At 35.4% G+C, this 13,318-nt stretch overlaps 1 protein-coding gene and 1 pseudogene across 2 annotated transcripts; one reads left to right on the top strand and one right to left on the bottom strand.

Annotated features, from left to right (window-relative positions):
* Window positions 1–95: 95 nt before the first annotated feature.
* LOC137035648 (protein mono-ADP-ribosyltransferase PARP9-like) lies at window positions 96–7,064 on the top strand (annotated as a pseudogene).
* On the bottom strand, window positions 4,187–13,022 carry faima (Fas apoptotic inhibitory molecule a). Of its 2 annotated transcripts, XM_067409158.1 has the most exons (7): window positions 12,887–13,022; window positions 12,371–12,501; window positions 10,727–10,955; window positions 9,556–9,605; window positions 7,330–8,357; window positions 7,073–7,199; window positions 4,187–4,324 (listed from the first exon to the last, which is right to left on the bottom strand). In XM_067409158.1, exons 2-5 carry the CDS (start codon window positions 12,482–12,484, stop codon window positions 8,211–8,213), a joined length of 540 nt encoding a protein of 179 aa, XP_067265259.1. In that variant the 5' UTR covers window positions 12,485–12,501; window positions 12,887–13,022; the 3' UTR covers window positions 4,187–4,324; window positions 7,073–7,199; window positions 7,330–8,210. The 2 variants fall into 2 exon arrangements, with proteins under 2 accessions (XP_067265259.1, XP_067265260.1); XM_067409159.1 differs by lacking the exons at window positions 4,187–4,324; window positions 7,073–7,199; window positions 7,330–8,357 and adding an exon at window positions 8,760–8,832.
* Between the last annotated feature and the right edge of the window lie 296 nt (window positions 13,023–13,318).

Here is a 13,318-nt window from a genome sequence, read left to right as displayed (position 1 = left end):
ATCATTATGAGCAATATATAATGCAACTTTCCTTATATTTAGACTGGAAAATATTATAGAAATATAACCATAACGAGACATAACATTTGTAATGTTAGAGTTGCTCTACGTTTTAAGCAGAATCGTGTAATTTAAGTAGGCTATTCTCTTTTCGAAACGTTAAAACCATAATCGCTGTTTTGGCAAACCATGAGAGTATTGCTGTAAATTAAATGAAAGGTAAGTGAACAGATAATACAGTATGTTATTTGCCATGTCTGTTCGCACTGAACGTCGCACAACTTTTTCTTTCGATTTCAATTCGACGAACATTGTTATTTTTGACAGTCATTGACGTATCTGTCTTAAGTGTTAATCTTAAGGTAAGATTTGTTTATAATTTCAAAAACAAAACATAATTAAGTTAGCCTACATGTTATACCATCGAATTTTGTTTCCTGATCTAGTGATCAAGATTGTTGCAGTTTCGTGGACTAATTTCGTTGTGTAACGACACGAGCACACGACATTTGTTTTAAATCAATGCTTGCAAAATCAATAATTTAAACAATACTATAGTTTTAGTGTTTTTAATTTCAGCGTATCATTTGTGGATTATTTTACGTTTTTAAAAGTTTTGTTGTTGCTATGTGCGATTGTTATTAGTTCCCTTGAAAGTAAAAGGCACTACCATGGGCTACTTGTATGCCTTCTTCTGTGAAACATATGCCTAATGACAGAGTAAAATAGCCTCTATCACTGTTTTACTTTCATTGCATCTTTTTGTCCAAAAATTGAAAGTGAATGGTGGCTGCCATTTTAACATATCCTTTTGCATGTGCTAGTCATCCTCCTGAAAACAAACAAAAACTGCACGACTTTCTTTCAGAATTTAGAACCAATTTAGATGATTTTTCGTTAACACTTCATAATAAGGTCTCATTTGTTAGATAATGCATTATAGTTAACATTAACTATTAGATTGCTAATGCTTGTTCACAGTTTACAATGTTAAAATTAACGTCAACATCATGATCATAATGTCTTTGAACTCTCCAGTAGTTAGACATTATTTCTATAGTAGGGATCTGTTAAACATTACACAATATTCAGTATGACTCTAAAATTAAATACAACTTTAAAACTGTTTCACTTTATATAGGAGGCTTATTTGATCCTGTTATCATTTATCACTGGTTCAAATTATCAAAAAAATCTAATATACACCATGTACACACATCCAATTTGAACTAATGATTTTGTGTTCAGATATTTTGTATACTTTATTTTACTTATTTTAAGCCAGAGGTCGGTGTCCAGAGGAAGCTACATACCATGAGTGACATACAGCAGATTCCACTGTTTCCTGGGCAAGCTGCCATTCTGAGACAGTGTAAAAGTGCCTTTTGCCAAGCTGTTCAGGCAAAATTTAATTGCATGGCTGATCTCTTAGAGGCTGGCACCTTTGGTAGTAACAGTGGTGTCTTGCGGGCTGAGAAGAGGTACTCCACAAAGCTGTCCAGCCGAGTGGAAATATCAGTCTGGAAAGATGATCTTACCCGTCATCAAGTGGATGCTGTGGTCAATGCAGCCAATGAGAATCTAAACCATGCAGGAGGTCTTGCACAAGCCCTGAGTGATGCTGGGGGACCAATGATCCAGAAATGGAGTGATGATATTATAAAGCAAGTGCAAAGAGTGAAAACTGGTGATGCTGTGATCACTCCTGCTGGAAATCTCCCATGTAAATATATCATACATGCTGTTGGTCCCTGCTTGCCTCCAAACCCAAACAAGAAGGATATTGATCGAGCTAATACCCTTCTTACATAATGCTATCCTGAGAATTCTAGAAATAGCTGTAATAAATAACATTTCCTCTGTTGCTATTCCTGCTCTGAGTTCTGGCCTTTTCCATTTTCCAAGAGATCGCTGTGCAGACATTATTGTAAAGGCTATAAAGAAGTTCCATGACTTGAATGGGTTTCAAGGCAAGAACTTAGAAATCCATCTTGTCAATAATGATGAACCCTCTGTCCACGAAATGGAGAGAGCTACTAGAGCAATTTTAGGTCCACCCAGCATCTCTATCACGTACAGTGGAGCTTTGCAAGTATTTTTCTACTCATCACATTTTATTTTCATGTTCCCACCAGATTACATAATTGTTCAAGCAGCATTTGTACTTATATGGAAAAAGTGAATACATAAACATTATGTGCAACACAGTTGTTAAAATTAATCAAACACAAATACAATTCACCAGAATTGCAAAATTACTTATTTGATTCCACTGTATTGTTTAGGCATTTGAAAACAAGGAGTAAAGGAGAGGCAAAGTCCCAAGTACACAATGCCATGGCAACAAGTGAGTAAAATATATGATATTTTTTACAGAAAATATTTCTGATTTCAGTTTCACACGTTTGCCTAGAAATTAATAATACAGATACTCATAAAAACTACTGAGATAAATGTTCTTATATATCACTTTAAAATGCTTTTAGGTTTTGCTTCTGCAGTCAAAGAAACAGCAAATGAAACACCCACTGTTGAGTTGTATGGTGTCTCCAAGGAGGCTCAGAGAGAGGCAAAAGCATGGGCATTTAATATGCTTAATCAATCAGATAACATGACAATAAGGAATAACCATGTTAAATATCTTGACCAAAGAGACCATGAAAACCTGCTCTCTCTCCAAGCCAAGTTTCATGTTCACATCAAGGAGTTTTTCAGGAATGGTAATGGTGGCATAACCATCACTGGAAGTCCTTCAGATGTCAGCTGTGCAGCAATTGAGGTGGAGTCCATGCTCTGTAAGGCCCAGCAGGACTTTGCCGAAGCTGAAGAACGAGACATTCTGTATTCTGTGGTTCGCTGGAGCTGTAAAGATGAACCTTGGATACAAACACCTGAAACCAGTGCAGTTTTGGAGAAAGCTTATCTGGCAGGGAGTGAAGAAATCACGTTCAGTAACCACACATTCAATTTTAAGTCCATGGTTTTGATTGACAACTGTGAAGGATTTAGCACAATGAAGAGGACATGTATGTTTTTAATACTTAAAATTTAAATATATTGCAGATAATAAGTTAGTGTTGAGTGTATGTCTCTGATGACCTGATACAGTATTTACTCATTTGCACCACAGGCCTGTTGTATCCTTTTGAGCCTCTTAACAATTCATTTTATGCAAGAATTCCTGTGAGTGAGGAAAATGTTGACAAAGAAGGAAGGAGAGCTTTGGAGGATTTTGGGCTCCGTATCGTCAAGGTGAGCGAGTTGCCATTCTACATCCAATATTATGTTTTATTTGCTGAGAAAACATCACATTATCTTTATTTTGATGTTAAGCAGTTTTTGAACCTGTTATGTGTCAAGCATGTTGTTTTAACAAAAAACAAAAAAACAATCCTTTATCTATTCTATGTAATTATGAGTTGTTGTTTTTTTCATCTCTGGTTTGCACACAAGAGGACTAAAAATATTTATTGTTATGACCTTCATTTACATAAATCTTTTCATACCTTTCAAACCTTAAAGACTTCCATATCACAGCAAAATAACTCCAACTTGCAACTACTATAAATATATTCAGCACTCTCCCCATGCACACAGTACAATAACATACATCAATAAATATAGCAAATCTCAGATGTGGACAATTAGGCATTAAAGTATATTAACATTAACATTAATTTCTATAAAGCTGTTTTGAATAAGCGTGTATTGTAAAAAGCACTATAAAAATTGACATGATTTGAAGTATAGCAATGTGTTGTCATAATAATAGGATCTAATGGCATGTGGATTCACTGGTTGTTGCAGGTGGAGAAGCTAGAGAACATCGCACTACAGCAGCTGTTTAACAAAAATGAACAGAGAGTGAAAGACAAACCGAAGCGCCTCTACCAGCGTGTGTCAGCTCAGTTGTGTGATCTCATCTGTAGAGTAGGCTTTCAGAAAGAGTTCGCCCCTCCTGCAGGTAACACAAATGTGAAGAATAATAATTAGGTTTTTGTGTTCTTTTCTGAAGGCATTTCCTGTAAAAGTTAATTTACTATGTGTTTTTAAGGTACAAATGATATATTTTGATGTTTGGAATCAGGTTACAATATTTTCATTAAAGAAGTTTTCCTTCATTTAGAGCAAAGGTATGGCAGTGGAATATACTTCAGCAGTACAGTGGATGGAGCTCTGAAGCTGTGGAAGGAGCAGGAACATGAGCAGTACATCTACATCATTCAGGCCCGGGTCCTCACTGGGAAATCCACGATTGGTTCTCGAGATTTCGTTTTGCCCCCTGCCTTAATGGGAGACCCTTTGAATCGTTATGATAGTGTGTCTGACAGGGGACAGACACATGTCATCTTTAGTGGTCAACAAGCTCTTCCTGAATGTCTGATCATATGTGACAAATCATCCTCTGTGTAGCTGCTCACAGAAATATGCAAAACACATTAAAAATTATTAGGTCAAATTTGTGGCTTGAAATTTAGATTTTCATTCACTAATTTTTTATAAATTTCAATCAAGGCATCAAACAATAAATACTGAACTATACAAATAAAGAATAAAGGTCTTTGTAATCATTAGTCTAAATCACATATTACTGGATTATTGATGGGAATAGAAGGTGGTGAACATTTTTATTATTTATTTTTTTATGTGCTAAGCCAGAATGTAACCAACTTCGACTAAAACTGTTCTAAAACAGTTTCTCGCAGGTCTTGCTTTGAGTACTGTACAGTTGTTTCTCTAAACATCGTTTCATGAAATTATTTATTTTTTAATATGTAAACATGAATAATAGTGTTAGGTAAAATTAATAAGGTTTTTTTTTTTGTGATAAGTTTATCTTTATCAATTGATCACAATAGAATGCAAATTAAGATAAGCCAGTGAGTTTGTTTCAATCTATATGCTTTAATTCATTAATTAATTAATGCAGTACAAATTATCTTTGACTGTTTAAGTAATGAATGCCTTCCTATTCATGTAATGTGATCTGCACAACTGAATTATATTGAATGCTTTGACTTAAATAAATGCTAAATTTCAATCAGAATTTCTCTTGTGATGTCTTTTATCTGTTCAACATTATGAGCCATATAATACAACTTTCTTTAGATTTAGACTAGAAAATGTGTAACGAAGCTGGACTCAGGCAGGGATCCATGTGCAAAGCTTTATTAAAAGTGAGCATAGCGTGGTCATACAGGCAGGGTCAAACGGGAACGAACAGGAACAGCAAGGGACAGGCAGAGTTGTGGTCAGGATACAGGCAATGATCAGGACAGGCAGATATCACTCACAGAACAGAAAACCAGCAAGGGTCAAAGGCAGGCAGCAACGGGTCGATAACGGGTAACAGGCAGGAACGGTAACAACAGACAGGCAGACAGGATATAAATGCTCAGAATTGTACACTGGGTGAAACAAAACTTAGAAATGAGGTGGTGTGTGAGTGAGTCTTAAATAGTCCAGATAATAGGCTACAGGTGTATGTGGCAAATGATGATTGGATTGGAGTGTGCATGTGACAGGCAGGGAGGATTATGGGAAGTGTAGTCTAGGAACTGACAGTGATCGTGACAAAAATGTTTATTACAGAAATATAACAATAAGAAATATTTTAAAGGTGCCATCGAATTGAAAATTGAATTTACCTCAGCATAGTTGAATAACAAGAGTTCAGTACATGAAAATGACATACAGTGTTTCAAACTCCATTGTTTCCTCCTCCTTATGTAAATCTCATTTGTTTAAGACCTCTGAAGAACAGGCGAATCTCAACATAACGCAGACTGTTACGTAACAGTCGGGGTGTATGCCCCCAATATTTGCATATGCCAGCCCATGTTCCCAACATTATGAAAGGCATTACACAAGGGCAGCCAGTATTAATATCTAGATGTACACAGCTGAATCATCAGACTAGGTAAGCAAGCAAGACCAATAGCGAAAAATGGCAGATGGAGCGATAATAACTGACATGATCCATGATATCATGATATTTTTAGTGATATTTGTAAATTGTCTTTCTAAATGTTTCGTTAGCATGTTGCTAATGTACTGTTAAATGTGGTTAAAGTTACCATCGTTTCTTACTGTATTCACAGAGACAAGAGCCGTTGCTATTTTCATTTTTAAACACTTGCAGTCTGTATAATTCATAAACATAACTTCATTCTTTATAAATCTCTCCAACAGTGTGTAATGTTAGCTTTAGCCACAGAGCATACTATCAAACTCATTCAGAATCAAATGTAAACATCCAAATACACACTGTACTTATGCGATTAGACATGCTGCATGACAAACACTTTGTAAAGATCCATTGTGAGGGTTATATTAGCTGTGTGAACTTTGTTTATGCAGTGATAGAGTCGAGAGCTCAGGAGGGGGCGGAGAGTGAGAGATTTAAAGGGGCCGCAGCATGAATCGGCGCATTTCTAATTATGCCTCAAAATAGGCAGTTAAAATAATTAATTAAAAAAAATCTATGGGGTATTTTGAGCTGCAACTTCACAGACACATTCAGGGGACACCTTAGAATTTTGTAGTGTAAGAGTTGCTCTACATATAAAAAGCTGAAATACATCTGAGTCAAAGAATGATTTTAACAGTAAATATACTCTCAATACTGATGCCACCATTTTAATACTTTATTTAAATAATATTTTATTGAAATTTGCATCAAGGAAAAACAAAAATGTTAAACTGCAGCAATTTTTTAACTTATTAGGGAAACATAGCTTGATTTATATTTAGATTGAGATAATTTTTCAGTTCCACCTAAGCATTGTTTAATAGAATATGTCATGATAAAATATTTCACATTTAAGATCATTGTTTCAGAAGGATGTTGATGTTAAAGGTGCAATAGGTGATTCAGAAACATTTTATATGCTGGTTGAATGTCTCCTCATATCCTGATAGCAATCACTATATTAAGTGGTCTAAATGTATTTTTATAAATATACATCATCTGTAGAAGGTGTAGGACCATAAAATGTTTGTTCAATCATTGCATTCAGTTCAAACTAAATGATAGCATGTGTTCTCTGTTGGTGAAGGTGTGTTTGCATACCACTGTGCTGCCTGTTCACGCAGACATCAGACGTCATCAGACCATTTCTTGTACGCTGTGCAGACAGAGCAAGAATGGCAGGCAAACAACCTAACTTTCCTTCTGAACTGTGGCACTGGCAAAGGATCTACGAAAATAAAGACATAAAAATAAAGACCTTTCCTTAGAAAGGCAGGTGTACCTTTATGAATTAGCTCAATAAAAGCAGCACCCAGCATCTAATTAGGAACTATTTTTATGTTTTCAGAGTTACTCACTGTATTGTAAATTTTTCTCACTGGTGAATGACACATGATGTAATCCAATAATGCTGTCTCTGGTCGTCTCACTTATGATCTGAGCACATTCATGTGTTTTGGAGGAGGCAGGGTTTTGGATGGCAATTTGCAGGGAGGGTGGGATCATATGCTTTCAATGCTAGCAGGTTAAAGTTAGCATTTCCCAGATCACCTACTGCACCTTTAACAGAGGACTAGCATGTCACAACACCTTGAATTCACTAGGCACAAAGACTGAATGAGAAAAAAAAAAATCTTGCTTGTCACATGGCCTTGAGCCAAAGTGTCTAAAAACACAGTTACATTACAGTATATTTCCTGAATAATGTTATTGCTGAAGTCTGATCCTATTTATAAGTCGGTCACTGAGATTCTGGACAGAATACTCTAAACAAGTACACGTTCACATTTAATCCACTCTATGCATTTAAGAACATGATTGTGCTACCGCACAAAGAATAAAAAATTTGACATCAACAGTCTTGTCTATACATGACATGGCCATCATAACAAACTATCCAGTAAAGGTCCAGCCATCCTCACATCTTTTTGTGTCAAAGTTAACTGCACTGTGAGAAGAAAAAACACATTGACATCACATCCAGGAATTAAGAAATTAACCGTTTAGATGGTTAAAACACTTTTTCTAATGTTGCTATGTGAGGTATATAGAAATATTACTAAACTATATGTTTGTAAGACACATCTGTCTCTCATGCCTCAAAATGGTCCATTTCTGAACCAGCACATGCTGTGGTCAGACTGGTGACAAATGAGCACATGCTATCCCAACATCCATATACACACTTCTCATGAGGATGGATAATCCAAACACTCACACACGCATTCATTCACACAGATCATTCTGACTCTGAGATTTCCATGCCGTCCACCAGCAGTGTGTGAATGATGCCATCTCGTCTCTTGCCGCTGCTCACAGCCTTGATGCAGCAGTCGTGGTCGCCCAGAGAGAAGTGCGTCTCTGTGCCGTCATCAACAAACTCACCCTGAGGAGCAGGAAAGATTAATGTTTTTTTCTTGAATGAATGATAGCTATGGTAGTCACGTATGTTGCTGAACCAGTACGCTCAGTAGGGTTGTGACCATCTATTCTCACAGAGTCAAACATCAGTCACTGATGTTTGAAAAAAATCAAAAATCAAAAGACTATTGATGAAAAAAATCAAAACTATCTGCATTTTTACATTCTTTTAGTCTTGTTGATGTCAGGGAGATTAATCTAACCTGCATTAGATAGTTGTATAGTACTAGTATTAGAGTGAGAGAAAATAAATAGACTCACACTGTTTTGCTGATTTTATTACAAATGAGTTGCACAAGTAAGCTGATTCAATCTTATGGGATTGTTTTTCTCCACAGTGATCCAAGACTGCAATAAAAGATGTGCTGTTGATCTGAGACTGAATTAAAGGCTGATCAGTGGCTGTTTACTGTATTCACACCCACTATAAAGAGCAAGACCTTTATTGAGAGGAGATAAGGATTGTGGTGGCTTAATGTCTTTGCTAAAACTAAGACTAGGGTTGGGGTTATTATTTCCAAAATAATATAATAATAATAAAATAGAAAAGTAATAGTAACACTTTGCAATAAGGTTCAATTCAATAACACTTGTTAATGCTTTAGATACAATTAAGAACAACAGAAAAAAGAACAATTTTTACAGCAATTATAATCTAGGTTAATACAGTAGTCAACATCTGAAGTGGATCAAAACCTTTTATCAAAATTGTCCTAAAACCTTTTTCTTAGGACAACTTTTTTGATCCACTTCAAATGTTGACTATTGTATTAAGTAGAAATTAAAGGGATAGTTCACCCAAAGATGAATATTCTGTCATGATTTACTCACCCTCAAGTCGTTCCAAATCTGTATGAATTTCTTTCTTCTGCTGAACACAAAAGAGGATATTTGGAAGAATGTCAGTAAACAAACAGATCTCACCCCCCATTTACTACCATAGTAAGAAAAATAAATACTATGGTAGTAAATTGGAGGTGAGATCTGTTTGTTTACTGACACTTGAGAGTGACTAAATGATGAGAGAATTTTCATTTTTGGGTGAACTATCCTTTAACCTAGATTAAAACATATATTAAAAGTATTATTCATTACTATTGACCTTATTGTTAAAGTGTTACCAAAATAATAAAAATAAGGGCTTAAAAATAAATTGGACTTACAGCTGTTTCCATTTTCTGTCCATTGCACCATATATCCATGGTATCTTTCTCTGTTGAGGATGGAAGAGTTTATAAGTGATGAATTAGCAGGTTGCAGGATTAGTGATAAAAGTTAAAACAGCAATATAAACACTACTTAACTATATTTTGAGTCTTTATACTAGTCTCACTGACTCTTTAGTGAGACTGTGGCTTACTGTAAATCTAGAACCTTAGCCTTATACATTTTTGCCATTACAATTGCATTCTTGTGTCTTGTGCTGAGCCTTTCTTTTTGACACTTGACTTGTTCTTTTAACTAGATTAATTATCAGTTAGGAAATACAATATCTGTGCATCGTTGTTTAAAAGCATAAGTCAACTGACCGCAAATAATGATTAAGCTGAATAACAGCATTATATGATGCAGTAGAGAGGATCTGAAAAATGGAGAATTCTCAATATCAGCCTGTGGCCTCCTTTGGTTTCAGCAACCACCCCCTTAATAAATATGAAGTCAGATGTTTTAGTTGAGTTTCATACTGTCAGGTTCAGAATAACTGTTATTGATAAATCAGTAGCTAGTCTTAAAACAGTCCTAGCTCAACATTTGCTGCTACACCCTGGATGAGCCATATAAACATAAATCAAAGGTCCGGAAAGTCCTTGAAAGTTTCTCTTTAACAGTTAACAATGTTTATAGACCAAGTGTTATCAAACTAGGTCATATGCTCTATTGCAATGAGCTAATAAAGGTTCACTAAAGCCAGATATCCACCTGCTCACTAGTGCCCCCATCAGGTTAACAAGACTGTTTGAGAATGTTTGTTTATTATTAGAAGCGCCTCCTACTGTTAAGAACTAATTAGTTAAAGGGATTTGTAATCTTTTTTAACCTTCATTTAAGCTAAAGTTAATCACTGCTGCTGTGCGGCAGGTCACAAGTGAGAAAAGGCTTTCAGCATTGCAGAGATCAGCTGTACTTTAGGGGCAAAACAGAGGATTGCTTTACATAATACATATATCGTTCACAAGTTCTTAGCCTACTAATATTCCTGATAAAATTAAAACTTGCTTTTGGATGCTACATTCTAGAAAAATACAGGAGTGGAGGAAATAAGAGGGACAACTTCATCACAGATCAGTCAAATCCCATATTTATGTGAGGAACCTATGATCGGGTATTTCTTACCCAGAACCACTCTGCAGTCAATGCCATCCAGGTTGAGGAGCCATGTGCTGGTAACTTTGGAGCGATTCTCCATGTACTTCTTCAGGCTCTGTCCGTTGATCTCTAGAGTGTACTCGTATGCAAAGCCACTCACTGCGTCTATGTTAATAGTGGCCTTCGTGTCTGTGCCACCCACGTGAAAAGTCTCCTTTCCAACCAGTTTGAACATCCAATCTCTCCGTATGGCTTCCTATGAAAGTCATGAACAAACCAGTGAGGCACCTGCACTTATTTTCTCATCATTATTATGAAATACTCATGTCACATATTTCTGTATAGAGAAGAAAGTAGTGAGTGCACATCCCAGCACAACTTACAGCAGGTGTTCGATCAAGAGAACCAATGGCAATGAGATGTTTTTGGTCCTTCAACCGTATATTACTTCTGTGTTCGGCTATATGCGTTTTTAAACAACGCTTTGTTTCTTTTGTTACTTGTGTTGAATGGTTTATTGGGTTATTAGTTTGATGCTTGTATCAGGTGTGATTGACCGTGTTGATAAAATAAGAAATTGTCGACGAAGACCTTTTTGGTCGAAACGTTGTTTTTTAATACATTTTGAGAGCAGCAGTGGCTGTGTGGCGATTTTTGTTTGTTTACATATTTCTGTATAATCATCATCATCTACTGACAAATAAAATCCGTAATTAAAGGACTCTCTGAAATACAGATTCTTACCTGCATAATTGATCACATAATTGTCTCTGGTAACCGATTTTCTATATAGATTTTCTTCAATTAATTAGTGTGTACTAGTTTGTTTGTTTTTTAACACCTTGCCAGCTTCTGTGGCTATTTTCTTGGCGAGAAAATTTATGGTAAAACTAAATTTAGTTTTCACAATCTATTTTTGCTAAAACTTAACTTTTAAAACTGTATTTGGTTTAACTTTGTTCAAAATTTCTTAAACAGTGTTTGAGTAAAAAAAGGTTCCTGACAGGGTTATAACCAGCACAGTACACTAAACATGAACAGGGATAAAGTCGGGTTTTGTCAGAAAGAACATGTTGGTGGATCTTCTCCTAAAATTAAAAACTTGTCATCTGGAATGGCCTACTCAGCACAGGGTATAAACAATCTAGTTTAGTGTGCACTAGAACAGTAGTGTACACTATCATTCAAAGGTTTGGGGTCTATTTAACAATGAATCCAGAAAAAACAGTTAAAATGGTTCACACAAAACTATTAAGTGATATATATATATTAGTAATAATAAGAAGAAATATTTCTTGAGCAGCAAATCAACATATTAGAATGATTTCTGAAGGATCATGTGACACTGAAGACTGGAGTAATGATGCTAATAATTCAGCTTTACATTTTACATTAAAAAAGATATTAAAATATAACATTTTTATTAATTTATTATTTGTATTATTATTTTATTATTAATCATCAATTATTTTTAAATTAAATTTTAATTTAATAATTAAAATGATTTTCAACTTTTATTTACATCCTTGGTTTGTTTTTGTTTTAATACTTTTTTTAATATAACGTTTTCATTTCTTATTTTATTTTAATAAACTGTCATTCTACAAGTACTACTGAAATGTAACAAATATTATTCTAGTGTGTCAGATATGCGTTCTAAAAGATTCTTACTTTTCCATCAATGTAAATAACCCGTTTTCCTGTGGTTGTGCCGTGCTCAAATTCAATCCTGTGCACACCATCACTCAAAGCCACTTCCCACACGGCTACAAGATCTCCTGACATCCTCTGCCCTCCAGTACCTAACAGAGATATGAATATAGATATGGGGGAATTGCTCATTACATCACATGGTAATAGTAAACAGGAGAATAGACTGAAATGAACAGAGAACAGAAGATGAGTACAGTGTAATTACAGTGTAAATGCTTCATACCCAATAAACGCTAGTATAATACTAATAAATACAACACTAACATCAACAATCGCATTGTTAAACGGCCTTGTTGTCTGTAAATAATTTAGTTACATGATTTACTATTCTTTAGGAAGAACATTTAAAAACCTTAACTAAACGTGTGGTTGACGATGTATCAGAGCCATCAAATCTGTGATACTGAACACACTCTCGGTCATTCAAAACACAGATTCAGAGCAGTAAAGACAGTAATAAATACATGTAGTTACCGATTCCAGTCAGAGCAGAAATAAAGCGCTTCTCTGTATATTTGACAAGGCAGCAAATATTAACACAACTGACGTCAAAATCATCAACACACTAGCTCCAAAATTAGCCAACAACAAATCTGCGCCAGCTAACAACAGTTACCATGGCAACAGCTTATTCTTCTTCTGTCGCGTTAAATGCCACAGCCAACTCTACTGACATCTATTGGCAATAAATCACGAGCCGTTATGATGCACGATGGGATGCTGCTGCCCATGGACCCATATTACATATATATCCATATTCAGGTACTAACATTGTCCAGCACAAAAATTTGAACATACATTTCTTTTCGTTTTTTCCACGTTCAGAATATCTTCAGAGCCAATCTAAACTCTGAACTGTGCGCGATCTCACCGCACATAAGACAAACACACGGACAGGAAACGAGT

The sequence above is a fragment of the Chanodichthys erythropterus genome, chromosome 14, assembly GCF_024489055.1.
Source record: "Chanodichthys erythropterus isolate Z2021 chromosome 14, ASM2448905v1, whole genome shotgun sequence".
NCBI lineage: Eukaryota > Metazoa > Chordata > Actinopteri > Cypriniformes > Xenocyprididae > Chanodichthys > Chanodichthys erythropterus.
The sequence above is the reverse complement of the archived record's forward strand: the minus strand, read 5'-3'. Positions and strand labels throughout refer to the sequence as shown.